Source organism: Tamandua tetradactyla, chromosome 9 (genome assembly GCF_023851605.1).
Source record: "Tamandua tetradactyla isolate mTamTet1 chromosome 9, mTamTet1.pri, whole genome shotgun sequence".
NCBI classification, from domain to species: domain Eukaryota; kingdom Metazoa; phylum Chordata; class Mammalia; order Pilosa; family Myrmecophagidae; genus Tamandua; species Tamandua tetradactyla.
Genome location: NC_135335.1, coordinates 91,211,037 through 91,233,653, shown reverse-complemented (window position 1 = coordinate 91,233,653; position 22,617 = coordinate 91,211,037). Strand labels below are relative to the sequence as shown.

The window sequence follows — 22,617 nt, the reverse complement described above, 5'->3', positions numbered from 1 at the left end:
TGCTACAGGTCTAGAATAAGTTGAATTAAATGTCAAAGAAAAGATAAAGATCAAAGCCAACCAAGAAGAAAACACCAGCTGAAAAAGAGAAAATGACCTCCAGAATAAATTAATCAAGGAAGTCAGATGCCTAAACCTCAGCAAATATCACAAGTCATATAGGAAGAATGAAGGTATGGCTCAGTCAAAGGAACAAACTAACACATCAAATGAGATACAGGAATTGAAACAAATAATTAAAGATCAAAAAAATCTTCTAAACCAAATCATAAAGCAAACAAATGAGGTGAAGAAACATATGGCAAAAGAAATGAAGGATATAAAGAGGACATTGTGTGACCATACAGAAGAACTTGAAAGCTTGAAAAAACAAATGACAGAACTTATGGGAAGGAAAGTCACAATAGAAGAGATGAAAAACACAATAGAGGCATACAACAACAGCTTTGATGGGGAAGAAGGAAGGATTCATAAACGAGAGGACAGGACATCTGAAATCCTACACTCAAAAGAACAGATAGGGAAAAGAATGAAAAAATATGAGCTGGTTCTCAGGGAATTGAATGACAACATGAAGCACACAAGTAATGTGTGATGGGTGTCCCAGAGGGAGAAGAGAAGGGGGAAAAGGCAGAAAGAATAATGGAAGAAATAATCACTGAAAATTTCCCGAGTCTTATGAAAGACAAAATTACAGATCCAAGAAGCACACAGACCCCAAACAGAATATATCCAAATAAACTTGCGCCAGGGCACTTATTAATCAGATTTCCAAATATCAAAGACAGAGAGAGAATTCTGAAAGCAGCAAGAGAAAAGCAATTGATCCATACAAGGGAATCATAGTAATATTTTGTGCAGATTTCCCAGCAAAAATCATGGAGATGAGAGGGCAATAGTATGATATATTTAAGGTACTGAAGGAGAAAAAAGCATCAGCCAAGAATTCTATGTTTTGCAAAACTGTCCTTTAAAAATGATGGGGAATAAAGAAAAAACAGACAGGGAATTTAAAATATTTGTAGATGAACAGAAACTAAGAGAGTTTGTGAACATGAGACCTGCCCTCCAAAAAATACTAAAGAGTGTGCTACAGGCAGATAGGAAAAAACAGGAGAGAATGTTTACAGGAGAACGTAAAAATGAAGATTATTAGTAAAGGTAACTTAAAGGGTAAGAAGAGAAAAAAATAAGATCTGACACATAAAACATGAATGACAAAATAGTAGAAGAAAGTACTATCTTTACAGTAATAACATTAAATGTCAATGGATTAAGCTCCCCAATCAAAAAACATGTACTGACAGAATGTATTAAAAATGGGATATTTCATGCAAACAACAACCAGAAAAGAGCGGGGGTAGCTATACTAATACAAAACAAATTAGACTACAAATGTAAAACAATTAAAAGAGACAAAGAAGGACACTATGTATTAATAAAAGGGGCAACACATGAAGAAGACATATCAATCATAAATATTTATGCATCAAGCCAAGGTGGCCCAAAATACATGAGGCAAAAACTGAGAACGCTGAAGGGAAAGGTACCTCTACTTTTATAGAAGTACCTCTACAATAATAGCTGGAGACTTCAATATACCACTCTTATCAATGGATAGAACATCTAGACAAAAGGATCAATAAAGAGAGTCTTGAATGTGATAAATGAACCAGACTTAACAGACACTTACAGAATATTGCACTCCATGACAGCAGGATATACATTTTTCTCAAAAGCTCATAGATCATTCTCCAGAATAGACCACATATTGGGTAACAAAGCAAATCTCAATAAATTTAAAAAGATTGGAATTGTATAAAATACTTTCTCAGATAATAATGGAATGAAATTGGAAATCAGTAACAGGCAGAGGGCCAGAAAATTCACAAATATATGATAACTAAATAACACACTCTTGAACAACTAGTGAGTCAAGGAAGAAATTACAAAAGAAATCAGTAAAGATCCTGAAGCAAATGAAAATGAGAACAGAACTTATAAAAACTTATAGGATGCAGCAAAGGCAGTACTGAGGGGGAAATTTATTGCCCTAAATGCCTACATTTAAAAAAAAAAAAAGAGCAAAAATCTGGGACTTAATTACTTACCTGAGGGAACTAGAGAAACAATAGCAAACTAACCCCAAAGCAAACAGAAAAAAATAAGTGACAAAGATTAGAGCAGAAATAAAGAAATTGAGAGCATGAAAACAAGTCAACTTAGACAAAATAGACAACTTCCTAGAAAAGCATGAACAACCAACATTAACTCAAGAAGAAATAGATGACCTCAACAAACCAATCAAAGATAAAAAGACTGAATCAGTCATCAAAAACTCCCATAAAAGAAAATTCCAGGACCAGATGACTTCACATGCAAATTCTACCAAGCATTCAAGAGTTATTTAGTACCAATCATGCTTAAACTCCTCAAAAATATTGAAGAGGCAGGAAAGCTACCTAACTTATTCAGTGAAGCCAACATCACCCTAATACCAACGCTGAGCAAAGATGCTAGAAGGAAAGAAAATTACAGACCAATCTGTTTAATGAATATAGATGCAAAAATCCTCAGCAAAATACTTGAAAATTGAAACCAGCAACACATTAAAAGACCAAGTGTGATTTATTCCAGGTATGCAAGGCTGGTTCAACACAAGAGACTAAATTAATGTGATGTACCACATCAGTAAATCAAAATGGAAAAATCATTCAGAAAAGGAATGTGGCAAATTCAGCATCCTTTTGGTGAAAACACACCAAAGGATAGAAATAGAAGGAATCTTCCTCAATGTGATAAAGGGAATGTGAAAAACCCACAGCTAATATATAAACAATGGGGAAAGACTGAAAGCTTTCCCTTTAGGATCAGGAACATTTGTTATTCGACATTGTGCTGCAAGTTCTAACTAGAACAACTAAGTGAGAAAAATAAATAAAAGGCATCCAAATTGGAAAGGAAGATGTAAAACCTTCACTGTTTGCAAATGATCAAAATTTATGTCAAAAATCCAGAAAAATCTACTGCAATGCTACTAGAGAGGTTTGTACCAGCAAAGTGGCACGGTTCAAGATCAATATGCAAAAACCAGAAATGTTTCTATATATTACTAATGATTAATCTGAGAAGCAAATCAAGAAAAAAAATCCATTTACAATAGCAATCAAAAGAATATTATATTTAGGAATAATTTAACCAAGGAAATAAAAGACATATATATAGAAAACTACAAAATATTGCTAAAACAAATGAAGCAAGAACTAAGTAAATGGAAGGGCATACCATATTCATGAATTGGAAGACTATAGTTTAGATGTCAGTTCCATCCACACTGATTTATATATTCAATGCAATACCAATTAAAATCTCAACAACTTACATTGCAGAAATAGAAAAAGCAATTATCAGATTTATTTGAAAGGGCAGGTTGCCCCTGAATAGCTAAAAATATCTACCTGACTTTAAAGAATATTGCAAAGCTACAGTGGCCAAAACAGCATGGTACTAGCAAAAAGACTGATATACTGACCATTGGAATCGAATTGAGTGTTCAGAAATAGACCCTCTCATCTGTGGACAATTATCTTTGATAAGGTCATCAACTTTACTCAACTGGGACAGAGCATCCTCTTCAAGAAATGGTGCTCAGAGAACTAGATAACCATATGCAAAAGAATGAAAGAGGACCCCTATCTCACACCTTATTCAAAAAATAACTCAAAATGGATCAAAGACCTAAACATTACAGCTAAAATCATAAAACTTTTAGAAGAAAATGTAAGGAAATATCTCAAAGATCTTCTGATAGGAGTTGATTTCCTAGACCTTATACCCAAAGCGCAAGCTATAAAGAGGGAAATAGATAAAGTTGCTATTCAAATTTGAATATGTTTGTGCATCAAAGGACTTTGTCAGGTAAATAAAAAGGCAGCCTATGCAATGGGAGACAATATTTGGAAACCACATATCAGATAAGGGTTTACTATCCAGAATGTATAAAAAGATCCTATAACTCAATAATAATAAGACAAACAACCCAATTTTTAAAATGGGCAAAAGCCTTGGAAGATATTTTCCAAAGAGAAAATACAAATGGCACAAAACATATGAAAAGATGATCAACTTCACTAGCTATTGAGGAAATGCATATCAAAACCACAATGAGATATCATTTCATACTTAATAGAATGGCCATTACTAAAAAAGAAAAGTAAAAGTGTTGGAGAAGATGTGCAGAAAAAGTTACACTTATTCACTGTGGTGGGAATATAGAATGTTGCAATTGTATGGAAGCCAGTTTGATGGCTCCTCAAGAAACTAAGTATAGAATTACCGTATGATCCAGCAATCCCATTACTAGGCATGTATTCAGAGCAACTGAAGGCAGGAGTACAAATTATGTTTATGACAACATTATTCACAATTGCCAAGGAACGGAAATAGCCCAAAGACCCATCAACGGACTAGTGGATAAACAAACTTGTATATACATAAGGTGGAATTTACACAGCTGAAATATGGAATAAGTTCATGCTGCATGCAAAAACAGGTATGAACCTTGAGGACATTACACTGAGTGATATAAGACAGAAACAAAAGAACAAATATTGTATGGTCTCAATAATATGAACTAACTATAATGAGAAAATTCTAAGAGTTAAAGTTAAGGACATAGATTATCAGAAGCTAGAAAGAGAGTAGACATTGGCATTTGATGCTGAAGGAGTACAGAACGTTCACCAGGATTGATTGCAAAGATCCAGAAATGGATAGCACAATACCATCTGATATCAGCACAATATTGTAAATATAATGAACAAAGCTGGGTGTGAATATAGTTGAAAGAGGTAGGCCAGGACATGTAGGACACCAGAAAGAAAAGTCAAGGATTAAAAACTGGGACTATATAATTTAGTGAAACCTGGAGTGACGATGATGGTGATTTAATGTAGAAATACAAGAAACTTTTGAGAGAGAATAAATAAATGTCACCATTGCAGATGTTCAAAAATGGGATGGTATATGGAAAAAAGTAGTACCAATGCAAACTAGGATTTATAGTTAACAGAAACACTGTAATAATCTTCCATTAAGTGTAAGAAAGGCCATATATCAAATCTACCTGTCAATAAGAGGGGGATATAAGGTAGCAGTATAGGATTCTTGTTCTTGATGTCCTTTCTCCTTTTTATTATTTTATTCTTTATTCTCTTTTTCTTTTTTTATTTTTTTCTTCTTTCTTTGTAGAAGAAATGAAAATAGTTGAGAATATAGATTGTGGTGGAGAATGTATAACTATGTGATTTACCAGGAACCATTGATTGTTCACTTAGGGTGGGTTATATGGTGTGTGAATAAAACTGTGTAAAAGAATAAATAATGAGTCACAAGTGCTGGAGAACATGTGGAGAGAGAGAGATCTAGCTATTCACTGGTGGTAGGGAAGTAGAACAGTGCAGTCCCTCTGGAGGGCAGTGTCCTGGTTCCACTGGAGGCTAAGTATAGGGTTGTCATAGGATCCTGCAACCCTGTTATTTGTATATACTTGGAAGAACTAAAAGCAGGGACACAAATAGACATTTGCACACTGATGTTTATGGCAGGATTATTTATGATTCACAATCATTGGAGTTGGCCCATGGGTACATTGATGGATGAATGGAAGGAAAAATGTTTGGTGTACACGTACAACAGAATATTGAGCAGCTGCAATAAAGGATGTAGTTGTGAGGTATGTAACTAGATGAATGAATCTTGAGGACATTATTTTTAATGAAATAAGCCAGAATCAGAAGGACAAATATTTTAAGGCCTCACTAATATAAACTAGCTATTATGATCAAACACTGAAAATTTAATTTGAGAACATAGGTTGTCAGGGGATAGAACGTAGCAGAGACTGAACAATAAATGATTGAGTACAGAATTTTTAATAAGGCTTCTTGTAAAGGTTTCTAGAATGTAAGATCTTACAGCAGTTACAACTATTCCTGAGTTTTAACTTATTTCTAAATTCTGACATGATGTGCTTTTTATGTATAACCTGGTATTCCTTGGAATTTTGGGTATCTGTGTGACACCTGAGACTCAGAGTTAGAGTTCTGCAGCTCTGAAAGTCAGCATTACTCCATGCAGCAACTGTTAAAGAAGCTGAAAGATCAGTCTTCAATTAGAAACAAGAATGAAATGCACTTGGTTAGGACTAAGGTAAATCAGAATACAGGGCAATGGATGCTGTTGTCTGTGTTTTTAAACTTCAACTTCTCTGTGAGACCAAAGGAAGAGATGTTTATTTGCTCCAAATTTATATTTTCTGTAGTACCTTATCTAATTTAACCTGTCTGGTGAGTTTATTTAAACAACATAATTACATGGAACCTAGAATAGGGAATGAGATCTTATTATTTTATAGATTAATGTAATACCCTGATACATCCCAGAGTATTAGGAGCAGAAAATAAAAAAGTATGTGCAAGGCCCCTTGAGGGTCTGGGGGGAAATGTGGAAATATTGAACTTCCCCACTTGGAGAATTCCTGATTTTCTCACAAGCATTAGGGACTCTTGATTTAATAATTCAAGCCCTTAATCTTGGGACCTGCCCTTATGAAACTTATTCATGCAAAGGAGAAGCTAAACTTACTTAAAATTATGCCTAAGAGTCACCCCCAGTGAACCTCTTTTGCCGCCCAGGTGTGACCTCTTTCTCAAACCCAACTCTGCAAATAAACTCACTACCCTCCTCCCTATGCAGGTGTAAGTCCCTCTGGCAACTTAGAACATGACTCCAGGGATGAACCTGACTCTGGCATCCTGCAACTGAGAATGCCTTCTTGATCAAAACAGGGAAAAGAAATGAAACAGAACCAAATTTCAGGGTTTGAGATATTCAAATAGAGTCAAGAGGTCATTCTAGAGGTTATCCCCATGCATTATAAAGATATTCCTTTTTAGTTTCTAATGTATTAGACAAGCTAGAAGGGAATAGCTGAAAATATTGAACTGTAATCCAGTAGACTGGCTTCTTGGTGATGATTATTATAAGTATTTAGCCTTTATTGTGTGACTATATAATTGTGAAAACCTTATGACTGACACTCCCTTTATCCTGTGCATTGGTGGATGAGTAATAAGATAAAGACAATAAATAAATAATAGGGGGTAAGGGGTATGGATGTTTTTTTTTCTTTTTTTCTTTTTTTTTCTTGGAGTAATGAATAAATTACAAAACTGATTGTAGCTCTGAATGGACAACTATATGATGATATTATGAGCCATGGATTGTATGCTTTATATGAATTATTTGGTGTTTGAATATATCTCAATAAAATTGCATTTTTTTAAAAAAGCTCTACTGGTGGGAACAAAAGTGTGAAGCTATAGAAGACAGTAGCCCATGAAACATAAAATCGGTCTGAGTCAGTAAGAAGCTGGTATGGGGGGACAGGAGAACATCAGTCAATCTGTAAGTCTGTTAACTGGAAGACAGCTAAGTGATCTCCCATTAATTCATAGCTTTCAAATTTCTCGATATGCTTTTCAAATAATGTCACATTTGTAATCAGAGAATCCTTGAGGATGTATCAGAGATGATAGATGATTAGGGCCATTTTGCTTAGCAAAAAACCAGAGGCTCAGAGTGGCTACATTAAACATAAAGTTAGACAGTCTGGGTCAAATAGAAAATAGACAACAGTTGCACTAATTCCCCAAGCTCTTTGCTATCCTGTGTTCTTCATTCTTTTCTGGGCTTTTATAACATGTGAAGGAAAGGGAGGAAGAGTTCATCTGTTGGAATAACTTTAAATAAAACTATTGATAGAGCTTTTGGAAACTGGTGACAACATCAGATTAATATCATATCTTGGTTTCACTAGGTTCCTGATTATAAACATCAGAGGGAAGTATGTGTTGGGGAACTATAGGCTTCAGAAAATTAAGATCATCTAGGCATCTTAAATAGCATCCTCTTCCTTAATAACATAATAATAACATAATAGCATGAATCCCCCACTCCCACCCCCACACATGACACTGGGGTTGGAAAACAAAATGGAAATTATAATCCAAATGGAGGGATAAAAAATATCCTAATCTAGATAAAGGAACTAAATATCCCATCTTATATACTTTTTCCTCAATTATTTTTCTCTCAGTGAGGGCAGTCATAGGAGAAAGAAAATCATTAATAAAACTGGACATTTTCTCCTCGATGTATGGGGAGCTGTGAGGTAAAGAGAATTTTCTTGGCTGTCACTTGGTCAGAGAAAAACTCTTAATTCTTTTAATGTGAAAGAGTTTTGAAATTTTCAAAGTAAAAACAAGTTCTTGAAGAGTGAAGAGCTCTTCATGCCTCCATAGTCACTTTCTTCCTTCTTCTTAGAAATTAACTTCTCCAGCAGCACTTCAGAAGACCCCTTTACCCTCAGGACTTTGAAGATCACAGACTGTCTCCATTCACATGTTGCTCACCAACAGTGTGTAAGTGTGTGGGCAGCTTAGTGCCAGGTCCAGCTTCAACCTCACACTTAGTGGAGGAGCAAAGTCTCTTTGCATCTGATCATTGAAAATGCCAAAAACCCTAGGGAGGGAGCAATGCTCTGTGCCACTTAAAAGTTGGTTCTCCTTGGAAATGGTTTATAGCTAATGGTCCCTCCTTGATCTAAGTGTAGATTTATTTACAAAGGGCAAAGAGGCATAGCTATGAAAGAAACCAATGAGTAACAATCCCATATCTTATTACCTGGGGCCTTGCCAGGTCTCCAGATTCACAAAGATTCTGATTCAAATTTTACCAGGTAGAATGAGGGTCCTAACAGATGATATAAGAAGGTACCAGAACTAGCAGTGGTGAAGAAAATATACAAAATTTTTTAAAATCATTATTTTCACCTTTAACATAAACTTCCTTCCCCTACCAAAACTTCTATCTATCAGGCTAAGAGGGAAAGCATGAGCTGGATTTTCTCTTCTGCCATTTAATGTGGCATAATACCTAAATAAAGGTTGTCTACTACCCTCCTTGACAATTCCTTGGTAACCAAAGCCATTTTGGTCTGAGGATGCCTGATTAGTCAGATCTAGGTGAAGGAGGTCTACTGTCATCTAACAGTCTCAGACCCAATTAAGTCACTCTAAAGGCTCTCTGGTGGTCCTCAACTGTAATAAAAGACTACCAAGATTTTCCCTTCCATATAATATGCCCCAAGTATTATTCCCTCTACCTTTATCCTCCTCCTCAAATATGCACGTTCAATTCCTCATCTTAGCTCAAACAGCATTTCCTCATGGATCTTTCCTTAAATTTCCCAGTTGGGTTCTTTTTTTATTATTTACTCTCTACTTGACCATTGTATATTTCAGTTCTTCAAGGCTCAGATCTGCTCCCTTACCTTGAGTTATAATTTTCTGCTGGGACTCTTACCCACACATATAACTTCAATGATCCTCCACAGACCAATAAATTTTAAATCTTTAGCATAGATTTCTCCACCAAGCATGTCCAAATTCCCATACATCTCTTTTGTTTGAATGTCTCAAAGATAGCATGGATTCAACATATGCAGAGAACTCTTGATTCATAACCCACACTACCCTAAAAAAAATCATTTTTTAAAATTTTCTATTTCAATTAAGGCAACATCGTCTACTCTCTTATGCAAACTAGAAACCTGAAAACCATGCTTAACAACTCTCATAACTTACTACAATGTACAATATCACCTATTTTACCTTCTAACTATGTCTCAACCTTATCTCCTCTCCATTTCCATCTCTGCCACTCTAGTCCAAATGACCATCCTCTTTTACATGAACTATTATAATAACCTCCTAGATTGTCTATGCATAGCCCTCCTTTCCACCATGCCTCTCCAAATCCACTCTTCACACAGAAGCCAGAATGAATTTCTTTTCAAAATCCAGACCTGATTTGATCCCACCATCTCATGTTTAAAACCCATCAAAGACTATCCACTATTTATAAAATCAAGTCAAAAATCCTTCTCAAAAACAAAAAATGAAAAAAATTTAAAAAATTAAAAAAAATCCTTCTAATGTCCTGTTAGACCTCACATAGCTTGGCTCCCACCTACTTCTTGCTCTTATTTCTCTGCACTTCAACAACACCAGTCTTTTCAGCTCCAGGGAAGTCACATACTACTCTCTTTTGAGCACTTTTATACCTTATATTTTCTTGTGCTTTCAACATTCTCCCTTCTTTCCCCCCATTGTACCATCTCTGCCTTACTTTTCCAGAGCAGCTATGGCACATACCAAACAATGGATTAGCTTAAAGAACAGCAATTTGTCGCTCATGGTTTTGGAGGCTAGAAGTCCTACATTAGAGGTGTTGGTCTGGCTTGCTTTCTACCAGTCTGTAGTATTTTGGCCATCCTTCATTACATGGTGAGCTAACACACTCTCTCGCTCTCTCTCTCTTTCTCTCTCTCTCTCTCTCTCTCTCTCTCTCTCTCTCTCTCTCTCTCTCTCTCCTTCCCTTCCTCCCTCCCTCCCTCTCTCTGCATCTGCTCCTTTGGTTTCCACTGACTTCTGTTTCTACAAATGATTGACTGCTTCCAAATTTTCTCTGCCTAATAAGGACTCTGGTCAAATTAATTAAAGCCCACCCTGGTTCAATTTGATCTCATCTAAACAGGACCTTCAAAGATCCTATTCACAAATGAGTCCACACAACTAATAAACACACAAGTGGGTTCATGCACACAGGAATGCAGATTAAGATTTGAACATGTCTTTTGTTGGAGACATGATTCAATCTCCAACACCAACCTTCTTGGCTGCATTAATTTTCTTGATTATGTGCTTTTTCTTTAAAGAGAAACAGCAGTAACACCAGCAGTTCTATTTATATTAGTGTGTTTGATTAACCTCTGTCTGCCCCACCAAGACTGCAAGGTCTAAGAGCACAGGGTCTGGGTCAGATTTTGCTCACTTCACTATCCTGAGCTACTGATACAGGTGAGAACATCATAGGTGATCAGTAAGTACTTGTAAAGCCAACCAACAAAAACATGATCAATTTCATGTTCTTTAGCTCGCCAAACTTAATGGCAGTTCCAGATTGGAAAAGGGCAGTATATGGGAGCTAGAAAGGACCTCTTGAATGGAGTATTTCATTACTACATATTTGGAAAAGCCAAAATGAATATTCTAACTCCAAGAGTAAATGAGAAACTTTCACCACTGCCTTTCTCTCCTGAATTCAAGCTTGTCACTTGGAATCCATACTGTGCACTGTTCTTTTCTCCTTTTCATTTGTTTCAGATTTTCTGACAAAATTAAAGGGCCATTGTCACCCAGGACAAAAACAGTTGGGGTCTGAATGCATTTGCATGTCTCCAGAAGAAGACTGTAGGTAAGAGATATTCTATTGAGTGTTTGGAAATCAATAAACCTAATCTAGTGCAACTAGCTTGATGGAGTTGAGCTTAGTGAAGCACAAAAATGAAATGTATTAATTTTCACATAACTCAGATCCCTGTGTTTTGTTGAATCCCTCCTTTGCCACTGGGTAGCAAGTTTTTTAATTATCTCTCAGCCTGGTTCCCTGCATTTGCATGGCTTTTGCTTCTTAAAACGGTCTCATTTTGGTTATACTTACTTCTGTCCATTTTAAAACCTCAGATTCAGTTATCTCAAAATTCTTGCCCTTCTCCTAACTTCAGTGCAGTGTTGTGGTGCCACAAGAGCTTGGAATGGAGGATGTAACATGGGCATGGATTTTATACATACACACACACACACACACACACACACCTTTTTATCAATTTGCTCCTTCATGCTGGAACAGAGATCATAGAGAAGATAAAATCAGATATACGCAGGTAACTGCTATGACTCTCTCCTGTTAGTTGATATAACTGTCTTGTCTTTACATAAACAAATGCAGGAGTGGAAGGTTGCTTATTAATTTAGAGGCTACTTTCAGCTGAATTTAATAGACAAATCCATAATAGCATTAGCTTAATATAAAATTATGTCTTTCATTAAATAAATGCAGAGGTGGGCAGTTTAGGGTTAGTATGATGATTCTATCACTTCACAAAAGTCTGAAGCTCTTTCCAGCTCTGTGCTCTGCTATCTTTAAATTTATTTAATGGCCCAAGATAGCTTTGCTCAAGCAGGAAGGAAGGATAATAAAAAATAAGCACGTACCTTCTTTTTAAGGAGATTTTCTAGAAGACCCATCACTTGCTTCCATCTCTTTAACCTTCAGTTTTTCACGTGGCCACTGCTACCTGCAAGGGAAGCTGTGAAACACAGTCCTTTGGCTGGTTGTATAGCCACTCTAAATAAAATTAGAGTTAAAGACTAAGAAGCAAAGAATGAATGATTTGGGATAGGAAGCCAACAGACTTTGCCACAGTTATTACTGCTTCACTTCTAATACATTAGCTCTCATGTTCCTCTGAGCTGCAAGTGGACAAATGCTTATAAAGACACAGTTATTGTTTTTTTGGAGAGTACTGCTGGGGTCTTTCCCTGAATAATTCCACTGAGATGGGAGATTCAACCCATAGGTGGCTTTATTTGCCCTCTTCAGTATCTACCACAAGTCGCTCACCTCGTAATTCCTTGTTGTTGGATTTTCCTCACCTAGCAGATCTGGCCTTCTTGGATTTCCATTTAATCCAGAGAAAACTGCTTTCTCTTTCTCTTTGCCATAACAAATGGTGAGAATACAGACTGGACCCTTAAATTCTCAGCTCTGCTATACTTTTCTGGCTTTTTTCTTTTTTATTTGGTGTTGAAGGTATTTGCGGTAGTAGCTGTCCTCCCTTATTGGGTTCTTCAAACTCAGAAAGTGGCTTTTTGTTCCCAGCTGTGGGCTCTAAAGGCCAGTTCCTAGAAACAATCTTATGTAGTGATGTTCTGATTGGTGACTCTGAAGTTGACATCAGAGAGGAAGCTCAAGTTTGAAGCAACCAAGATCTTGTTCTCTCAGCAGGAGAAAGACTATGGCCACTTGTTATCTCTTGTTAGCGGGAGCCATCCATCTTCTTAGAGAAATTAAGCAAGTTACCCAGGAAATGACTTCAAAGCTCATACTCTTAATCACAATACAGACACATTTGCAAAGCTAAGTAACATAAAACTGTGTATGGCATGTGTCCAATTAATGTGCAATTAATAAGTGTTATCAAATTCAAAGGGAGTACAAGCTATCATGGTTTAGATTGGTTGGGTGAAGCTCAAAAGTATAGCCAAGAACTGAGCTGGACAAACAGAGGCAAAAAGGAGAGAGAATGCACTGTTGACTGAGTAGGGCATGGAATGGTAGCAAAGGGAAAATACTCTTACCAATTTAGTAGATGTACGATACAATCATCAGATGATAAGGAGGGATTTAGGTGGATAGGGAAATAATAGGAAGATCAATCGGAGCCAAATTATGGAAGATTTTGATTACCAGCATTTAAGAATTCAGCCCTTAATTTCTGGGCAATTGGGAGTAATAACAAGATCAAAATGAATCCCAGCCAGCATGCAAGATGAAATGAAAGGACTAAAATGATACAAATATTGATTTTGAAAAAGAAAGCAGTGATAAGTTAACATGATAAATTTGCTATATGCCCTTTCTTCTTTTCTGGTCTTTTTATGTAAGTACTTGCTTTCCTCTCTTGGACAGTCATTATTCGGAAGAACTCTGTGTGTTTGATACAGACTCCAATCGTTACTTTACTTCATCTGCTTGTGAGGTTTTGGCGGAAAAATGTTTGAAAAATCAGAAAATCCACTTTCTACATTTTGGTCCTTGCCAAGATGGCCTACAGTTAGAATGGGGTCTTGAGAGGACAAGACTTTCAACCAATAGCACAAAGAAGGAATCTTGTGGCTATGATACCTGCTACGATTGGGAAAAATGTTCAGGTAAGCTCCAGTGATGACTATATATTTAAAATTTTTATCCCAGCTAGTATATCTTGTTTGCATTTATGCAGTCTTTCTTTAAAACAACTTTTCCTTAATCAAAAATAATTCCTTTTCATTGTAAAACATTTTATTAAATGATTTAATCCGAAGGAAAAATATATAGCCTGCCTACAATTAGAAATAACTACTTTAATAATTTTGGTATATGTATATCTTTCCAATTTTTTTCACTGTGAATATATAATCAGTACCTATCTTAGACCCCAGCAAGTGAATGATCCCATGCTTCAGAGGACTCTGGGCTTTGGAGGACCTTCATTAAAATTTTCCAAGTCCCCCTCTGGTGTTGGAACTATCTGGGGTCACAAGTGTTTTCCAGGTAGGGTTCCCTGAGCCCAGACTGAGTTCCTTGTGAATATCAATTGTTAAAAGCATCTTCAATTTTTTTAAAGTCTCCTTCCAATTCCTGGGACAAGCCAGGGCTGGCAGAACTATTCAGGCTGGATGCCCTGAGCCCAAATTGGGTCCTGTGTGAATCTGGGCAGCGTTTCTCCTCTTTGGTCCACCTCTGATCCTCTATCGCTACTATCCCCCACCATGCATGGGGTCAACCAAATGCTCTGAGGAGCGCTGGGGCTACTCCAATGGAGTCACACTGTGGCGGGTCTAGATATCATTCCCCATATGCCTGATGAGCAGATTGCCCCTGCTCTCCAGGGACGTACCCCTTCACAAGTTTGCTTGGAGGTAGACAGTTAAAGAATAGTGCTGACACTCTGATTTGAGGTGACTCAAATTGTTTATATGGACAGGAACCCCATTAAAAAAGATGACCTGAAATCTTACACAAGTCAGGCTGGCCCTGCATATAATATAGATGTTTCAAAAAATAAAATGAGGCCGTACTCTATATACTATTTTATAAATTGTTTTTTTTCCCACTGAATATATTGTGAAACTATTTCCTTGTCATGTTTTTCTGCCACATCATTTCAATGTCTGCAAAAATTCTGTATGGATTTTCTGTGATTTATTTAATCCATCTTCTTTAGGTATCTGGATTTTCTCCCAGAATTTTGTTATTACAAATAGTGCTATAATAGATAAATCTATTACCTATAAGATTATTTTCTTAGTATTTGCCTTAGAAAATGGAATTTTGGGGTAAAAATTATTTTTAAATATAGTGTTTTTATTGATACAACATATCAACTTGCTTTCTAAAAATACTTTTACCATATTGTATTCTTTTTTTTTTTTTTTTTTTTTTTTTTTTTTAAAGGAAAGACAGAGAGAAGGAAGGAAGGATAGAAGGAAGGAAGGAAGGAAGAAAGGGAAACATTTTTAAACATTTTCTTGTTTTATTGTATTCTGTTTCTCCGTTTTTGTTACATGGGCTGGGGCCGGGAATCGAACCGAGGTCCTCCGGCATAGCAGGCAAGCACTTTGCCCGCTGAGCCACCGCGGCCCGCCCCCATATTGTATTCTTATGTACAATGTGTGATAATGACTACCCACCCACACCCTCACCAAACCTGTGACTATCACTCCTTTATATCTTTGGCAATTTGATCACTAAGAAGTGGTATTACATTTCCATTTTCCATAAGTTTATTGGATATTGATATTTTTTAAGTGAGTTGCTTGGAAACAGGAACTTCACAGTGCTACATTTGCTCTGAAATGAAATTTAACCTTGAAATAGCCAAACTAAGCTTCACATAATACCCAGTAGGATTTAGCAGAACCCAAACAGGCAGCTAGATTTCTCTTGTGATAAATTTTCAAAAAATTATCTTACATGAGGGCATAAAGTATGCAATAGAAACTCATTGAATAGTTAATTCTAACTTTTGCTAAGAAACTACCAGACTTTTACAAAGACAAAAACCTTATTGTTCCCTTTGGCTTCTCTTTCACTTTCCAGCCCAACGTTCTTCAGCTCAGACCCAGAAAAGGGACTTATTACCCAAATGCAGTTCCCTTCTGTTCCACTTAAAGCTGATCACAGGATCCACCTCCCCTGACAGGCTGTAGATTTGAACTCATGGCCAAGGACAGATACGGGCAGCATAGACCAGCAGGTCATATGTCATGACAGAGGGTCAGCATCTGGGGCTCTCAGCCTTCATGCCATATCTGAATGAGGCCGTTCCACATAAGAAACTGCAAACAAGACCCAATATGCACACTGCCAGTATGGATTAAATCATCTTGTCAATAAAAATAAGTATTTTTGTTATGCTTGACCAATACCATTGCCCAATTGGCATCTCTCCCAGAAACAATGATTTGTGGTAGAAAAGATTTGAAAATATTATGCAAGATCGTTTTATATTTAAAATATAATCCTTCATCTGAGAGTTGCTAGGTAAAAGCACTGCTGTCAAAAATCCATACAGAAAAATCAAAGGATATTGGACAGCAGAAGAGAATAAAAATGGTCCTCAACTATAATACAATAGGTAGGTCAGTTATTTGGGCATTGTTTAGTGTGTTTGCTTCCATTCTTCCTCATTCATCATGAAGAAAATGTCTTCATTGAACTCTTCCATTGCAAATAATTTTTTTTGCTCTTTTCCACATGAATTAATCTTTCAAATCTGTCTGAGTGAAAAATCATTAATGGCTTACAATTTCACCAAAATATCTGCCTTTACAGTTATCCCTTTGCTACACATAACATCTAAATTCCCACAGATTACGGAAGTCTAGGTTTATCTGGAAAAAAAAATACTAAAAAGTTTCAATTCAACAAGATTGAATACTTCTCAATATAATTCAAATTAGTGGAATGTCTTGGGTAATTACACTAAAACATGGACATTTCATCAGAAGATTTTTTATTTACGCAATTTAAAATATTTTTTAGTCCTATACACAACCAGAAAACTCAAAGCAGGTTTTTTTTCTAGAAATATAGCCTGCCTCTGTACCCTTCTTTAATTGGACAGCAAGAGTCTATGCCCCTGAGAATTCTGTTTGGGGTGGCCTTTTAAATGGTATCAGTGGACAAACCATAGCCTTTGTGAAGAAAAAGAAAGAAATGCATTTTATACCCAACCCATTCATGGCAAGTTAGATATTATTGATTTTGAAGTGAGGTGTATGTCACCTTAATGAAATAGTTATTGATTATATTATGTGCTTTACTATCTATTCCTATTCCATCTGAAAAGGCATAAGAAAAATTTAAAACGGAGCTTTAAAATAACATGAAGCTTATTTTTCAAAAGTTAAAAAATCAGTATCTTCCCCAAGAGCCTATTTTTATGGATATTAAATGTTTAGCCTGAATTTCTAAAATATTCACTATCAACCAAGAGGAGGGAAAAATTTATTCAGCAAACATGCATCTCGCATTTGATATATAAGTCACTGTACTTACATGGTGAGGAGTCCGAAGGTAAAGGACCCTATCGTGCTTCTCAAATTGTTCACGGTATTTGGGGGAGTAACTTTACACAGTAATTGCATGAATAACTTTAATACAAGGCAGTATGTAATATTTGAAGTTTTCATTAGATGGAAGCATGAGAACTGAGTGTGGAAGAATGAATTAGTGGCAGTGGTGGGAAGGGCCTTTTGCTGCTGATTGTCTGAAGATAGTCTTCCTAAGAGCATGTAGGCCATAGTCAAACTAAAACTATGGAATCCATGGCCGTTCCATGAGCTTAGGGAACTGACTTCCCCAAGATGAGAGAGTCCCTGTCCTTTCCCAAAGTTCATCCCTCCTACCAATAGACAAGAGTTTCCACTACTATAATCTTCTGTAGCTGATGACAAAAGGGTGAATAAGGGAAAGACATGCTTTCTCATGAGATGTAGCCTACCAAGGGTGCATATGACTATTTCCTCCTCTTCCTTCCTCTATTTTCTCTCATACATGGTGAATTAGTTAGGGTTCTCTAGAGAAACAGAATCAGCAGGGAACACTCGCAAATATGAAGTTTATAAAAGTGTCTCACGTGACCACGGGAATGCAGAGTCCAAAATCCGCAGAGTAGGCTGTGAAGCTGATGATTCCAATGAGGGTCTGGACGAACTCCACAGAAAAGGCTCACCAGCCGAAACAGGAAGAGCCTGTCTCTTCTGAATACTCCTTATAAGGCTTTCAGTGATTAGATTAATCATCACTCATTGCAGAAGACACACTCCTTTGGCTGATTACAAATGGAATCAGCTGTGGATGCAGCTGACATGATCTTGATTTAATTCTATGAAATGTCCTCATCACAACAGACAAGCCAGCACTTGCCCAACCACCACTTGGCTAAGTTGACACACGAACCTGACCATGACGCATGGTGCTCTAGATTGCTAGCTGCCAGAATGCAACACACCAGAGATGGATTGGCTTTTAATAAAAAGGGATTTATTTTGTTAGTTCTTCAGAAGAAAGGCAGCTAGCTTTCAACTGAGGTTCTTTCTTACATGGGAAGGCACAGGGTGATCTCTGCTGGCCTTCTGTGCAGGCCTCTGGATTCCAACAACTTTCCCTGGGGTGATTCCTTTCTGCATCTCCAAAGGCCTGGGCTGAGCTGCAAGTGCCGAGATGAGGTATGCTGAGCTGCTTGGGCTGTGCTACATTGAGTCTCTCATTTAAGCACCAGCCAATTAAGTCAAGCATCACTTGTTGCAGCAGGCACGCCTTCTAACTGACTGCAGATGTAATCAGCAACAGATGAGGTTCACGTACCATTGGCTCATGTCCACAACAACAGAACTAGGTGCCTTCACCAGGCCAAGTTGACAACTGAATCTAACTACCACACATGGGAACAGCCCCATGTGTGCTTGAAGGAAGCTACTTAATGACATCATTACTGATGCTCAGGCTGGCTCAGATATTTGAGCAACATCAGATCTATCAAATACATCTCTTTGTTTATATTTCTTTTTTAAACATGGGCCCCAAATTCAGAATTTGAAATCATTTGATCGAAAAGAATTGTTTAAGCACCTTGATAGGGGCTGAGGGGGACAAAGATATGGATGATACATGATTACTATTCTCAAACAAAGTACTTAAAATTGTCTTGGGGAAAAGATATATATAAAATGCTAGTATGAAGGTATTAAAGTGTGCAATGTATTACTAACGAATTCATAGTTTAAGTGAGTTTAAGTGAAAGAAAAGATCAGTATGGGACTACGTGGCTGTGGACTGCTTCATAGAGATAATGAAAGCTGTGCTTAAGACTGGCAAATAAAGTGGGTATTATGGGTGAAAGGACACAGACTGGAAGACCTTTGAGATCTTTTTTGAGAAATAGAGGTGGGGCTAGTTCACCTAGAATGGAGAAAGCAGAGAAGATAGTGTTGGAAAGAGGTAGTGAGACCAAACTATGAAGGACCTCGAATTTGGATTAAAACATGCACAAATATAAGTGAACATATATTCATTTACTCAAAATTGATTTAATACACTAGGCTTTGGTAACTTTACCCCTAAAACTTATTTTAAAATAATCTCACGAACATAACATGTATATGAATTATGAAGTGATTGATTTGGTGGTTCCAAGACCAGACTTCATGAATGAATCTTCCAATTTAATTTATTATTAAAAATACAGATCCCAAGGCCTAACTAAGGAATATTCTAGAAAGAAATAAACAAATGTGGTATAGTGTTATGTAACGAGTTCAGGCTTGTGAATCATTTATGGTTTAAAACCTGACTGTACCACTTACTAATTGTGGGAACAAAGGGTAAAATCACTTAGCATCTCTCACTTCAGTTTCCTCATCAACAAATTTAGTGTGATCATGTAGTGATAATATGTTTATTGTGAGGATTAACGTAAATAAAAGCATGCAAATCATTTGGTACAATGTGTGGTTTCACAGCACCTGTTCAGCAAATGGTAACTATAAATGTGCTCAGGCAGTGCCAATGAGGAAAAAAAGGTAAGAATAGACTGAAGACGTTGTGGAAATAGAGTTGAGAGGAGTGTACTGACTAACTGAATGTGGGCAGTGAGCAGAGGTAGGTGTCAGAGGTAGAACAACTCCTGAATCTTACTGGTTTATCAGTACATTCTGGTCTCTTACATCCAGATCACTCTGTTCAACGTTGATTGTGCCTTTTGGGTGATTGCCATTGTTTCAACTTTCTCATGCATTGCACCAAGGAGCTCACTGCTCTGTTGAGGAGTTAGGTAAAACCAAACTGAAACTTAACTGTGGTGAGTCAAGTCATCCTGTTTCCTCTCCCATTGCAGCCTCCACTTCCAGATGTGTCTGCCTGTTGCCCTACCAGTGCATCAAGGGTGGAAACCAACTCTACTGTGTCAAAATGGGATCGTCAATGAGTGAGAAAACTGTGAACATCTGTGAAGTGGGAACTGTAAAATGTGCCAACAGGAAGATAGAAATACTGCATCCTGGGAAGTGTTTGGCCTAACATGATTTTTGATAAACAGACTTGTTATCCAAATGTAGTCCCTACAAAAGGGTATTCTTGTACAAACAGCAGACTGGTGTACCTAGCTGTGGTGGACAGGGATTCCTTTACATTAATTTCATATAGTTATTCTCCCCCAACTTCCCTGTCTTGTCCTCCCCTATCAGTTCCAGATCACATCTGCTTTTAGAATATACCTCTTAGTAATAACTTACATAACAGTCTTGTTCACTGATCAGTCCATTGTCCTAAAATGTTGGGGCTGTTGAGGACCTTAAGAAATCTGTGATATTAAGCCTCCTCACTATTAGAAATCAGAACACATATCATAGTTTCAATGAATCAATGACAAATATCAACAACAGCATGTAAAACACAGTTTGGAAACAAAACTTTTATACATTCATTCAACAAATAATTTCTGAGTGTCTTCAATGTATCAAGTATTGTTTAAGGTTCTGGGGAATCAGCAGTGAATAAAATAGGCAAAGTCTTTGTCCTCATGCTCATGTTGGAAAAGACATACAATAAATAAAGTAAATCTGTAAAATATATAGCATATTTGATGGTGAGAAGTCCTATAGAGAAAATAAAATAGAAGATGAATCCCACCCTTAAGCCTCATCTCATGTAAGAAAACATTCTGTAATAATAGCTATAAAGATGATTGGACTCAAGTGGAAATTACCTTGTTTAATGTAGTTAAGAAAAACATCTGGAGTTCTTTCTAGAAAGAGAAAAAAAGCTTCTCTTTATCTCTGCTATAAAGTTCATTCCAAAGATTTTAAGCTGAAGTATGTGATGAAAGGAAACGGTCAGAGAATTTTGAAGGAATGATTTGCAGAGTAAATTTTACCTTTTTTATTTATACCATAAGAGGCAGATACCAATTTCTCAGAGAGGCCAAGATGTCATTTCGAATTGGGGAAGAGAAGAGTCTTTAGAACAGTGGTTCGTAAATAATAGCCCGCATCAGAATCACCTGGAGAACTTGTTAACTGATGACTGAGACCCACCCCCAATTTCTCATTTACTCGGTCTGAGGTAGAACCTGAGGATTTATATTTTGACAACTTTCCAGATGACACTGTTGCTGCTAATTAGGAGAGCATATTTTCAGAACCCCTAATTTAGGAAAGGAGTCACCAAGCAAACTAGCCCTGATTTAGTAATTGACCTCAAACCTGACCCAGCCATCTCCAAACAGGAAGTAAATTCAGATCCCCACCAAATTAAATGTACCACATCTACCCAGCAGTAGCTTCATTGGGTCTTACATATTAAATGCAGCCCCTACTCCATCTCATTAGTCATAAGACTCAGCAAAATCTAAACAACTTGTAACATCAAAAGACAAAAATGAAGGAGACAAAAACCTAGAAACAGAAAATGTATTTCTCTGGTATGACAGAGAAAAAAAGTTGAATGGGACATTTTCTTTTCCCAGGAGTTATCAACTAAGACTCCAAACTGAGAGCAAAGAAGTATTAAGTATTCCCACATCCTAATAAGGGCCAATAATATTGAATCAAGAAACCTTCCTCAGGACCGAACTGGCTCTGCTCTACCCAATTCTTATACCAAACCCAACAGAGGAGGGAGGGAAGGGAGCCCTGGCAATTTGAAGCCACACGAATGCCATGTTCATAGTGAAAGGTAAGTACTTTTCCTAACGTGGGGAGGAAGAGGAGAATGCTAAAAGTATCTATGGAAGCCAGGTGACTGAAAAGTCAAGAGAATCATTTATAGGGTGCGAGGTTACCTACAATAAGGATCTATGGGTGCTACTCTTATTGGCTGGAAGCTGTGGACTCTTAGAGCTTCCTTTGGAGAGTTGGGGGCTGACAGAGTTCCTGGAGCTGTTGATCCATGCCGGAGGAATGGACTGCATGTCTAGGGAGGTGTGAAGGCAGGATGTTCTTCAAAAGTGGCCTGCAGTGTTCCCATACTGAGAAAGGAGTGGGGCAGAATGCCTGAGTCCCATTTGAATCCCAGTCCCTGGGAAGGAATGGAGAATTTCTTGGTTACCACGGCTCTGCACGAAAGGGAACACAGTGAGGGAAAGTCAGAAGCTCCGAGGCCACCCTGTGTCTGGAGTGGGAACCTCTGGAAAGCACCAAAAAGGGACACAGCTGACCCTCTCACACACACTTCTTGGATTACAGGTAAAGCAAAGCACCATCTGAAGGAGACACAGGTACAATCAATAATATACAGAGCTAGAGTCAGTAAGGACAAGTCCAGAGGTGACCAAAATATAATGAGTCTAGATTTGTGTTAGATTCAATTGTCAACTTGGCCAGGTGA

The 22,617-nt window shown here is 37.2% G+C and overlaps 1 protein-coding gene across 1 annotated transcript in view; it reads left to right on the top strand.

Moving 5' to 3' along the window:
* C6 (complement C6) overlaps positions 1-20,998 on the top strand; it is a 99,827-nt gene extending 78,829 nt beyond the window's left edge. The window contains exons 16-18 of the mRNA XM_077117068.1: positions 11,289-11,379; positions 13,657-13,898; positions 20,129-20,998. Of these exons, the coding sequence (XP_076973183.1) occupies positions 11,289-11,379; positions 13,657-13,898; positions 20,129-20,310 (515 nt within the window). The 3' untranslated portion in view covers positions 20,311-20,998. The remainder of the gene's footprint in view (positions 1-11,288; positions 11,380-13,656; positions 13,899-20,128) is intronic.
* The last annotated feature ends 1,619 nt before the right edge of the window (positions 20,999-22,617 follow it).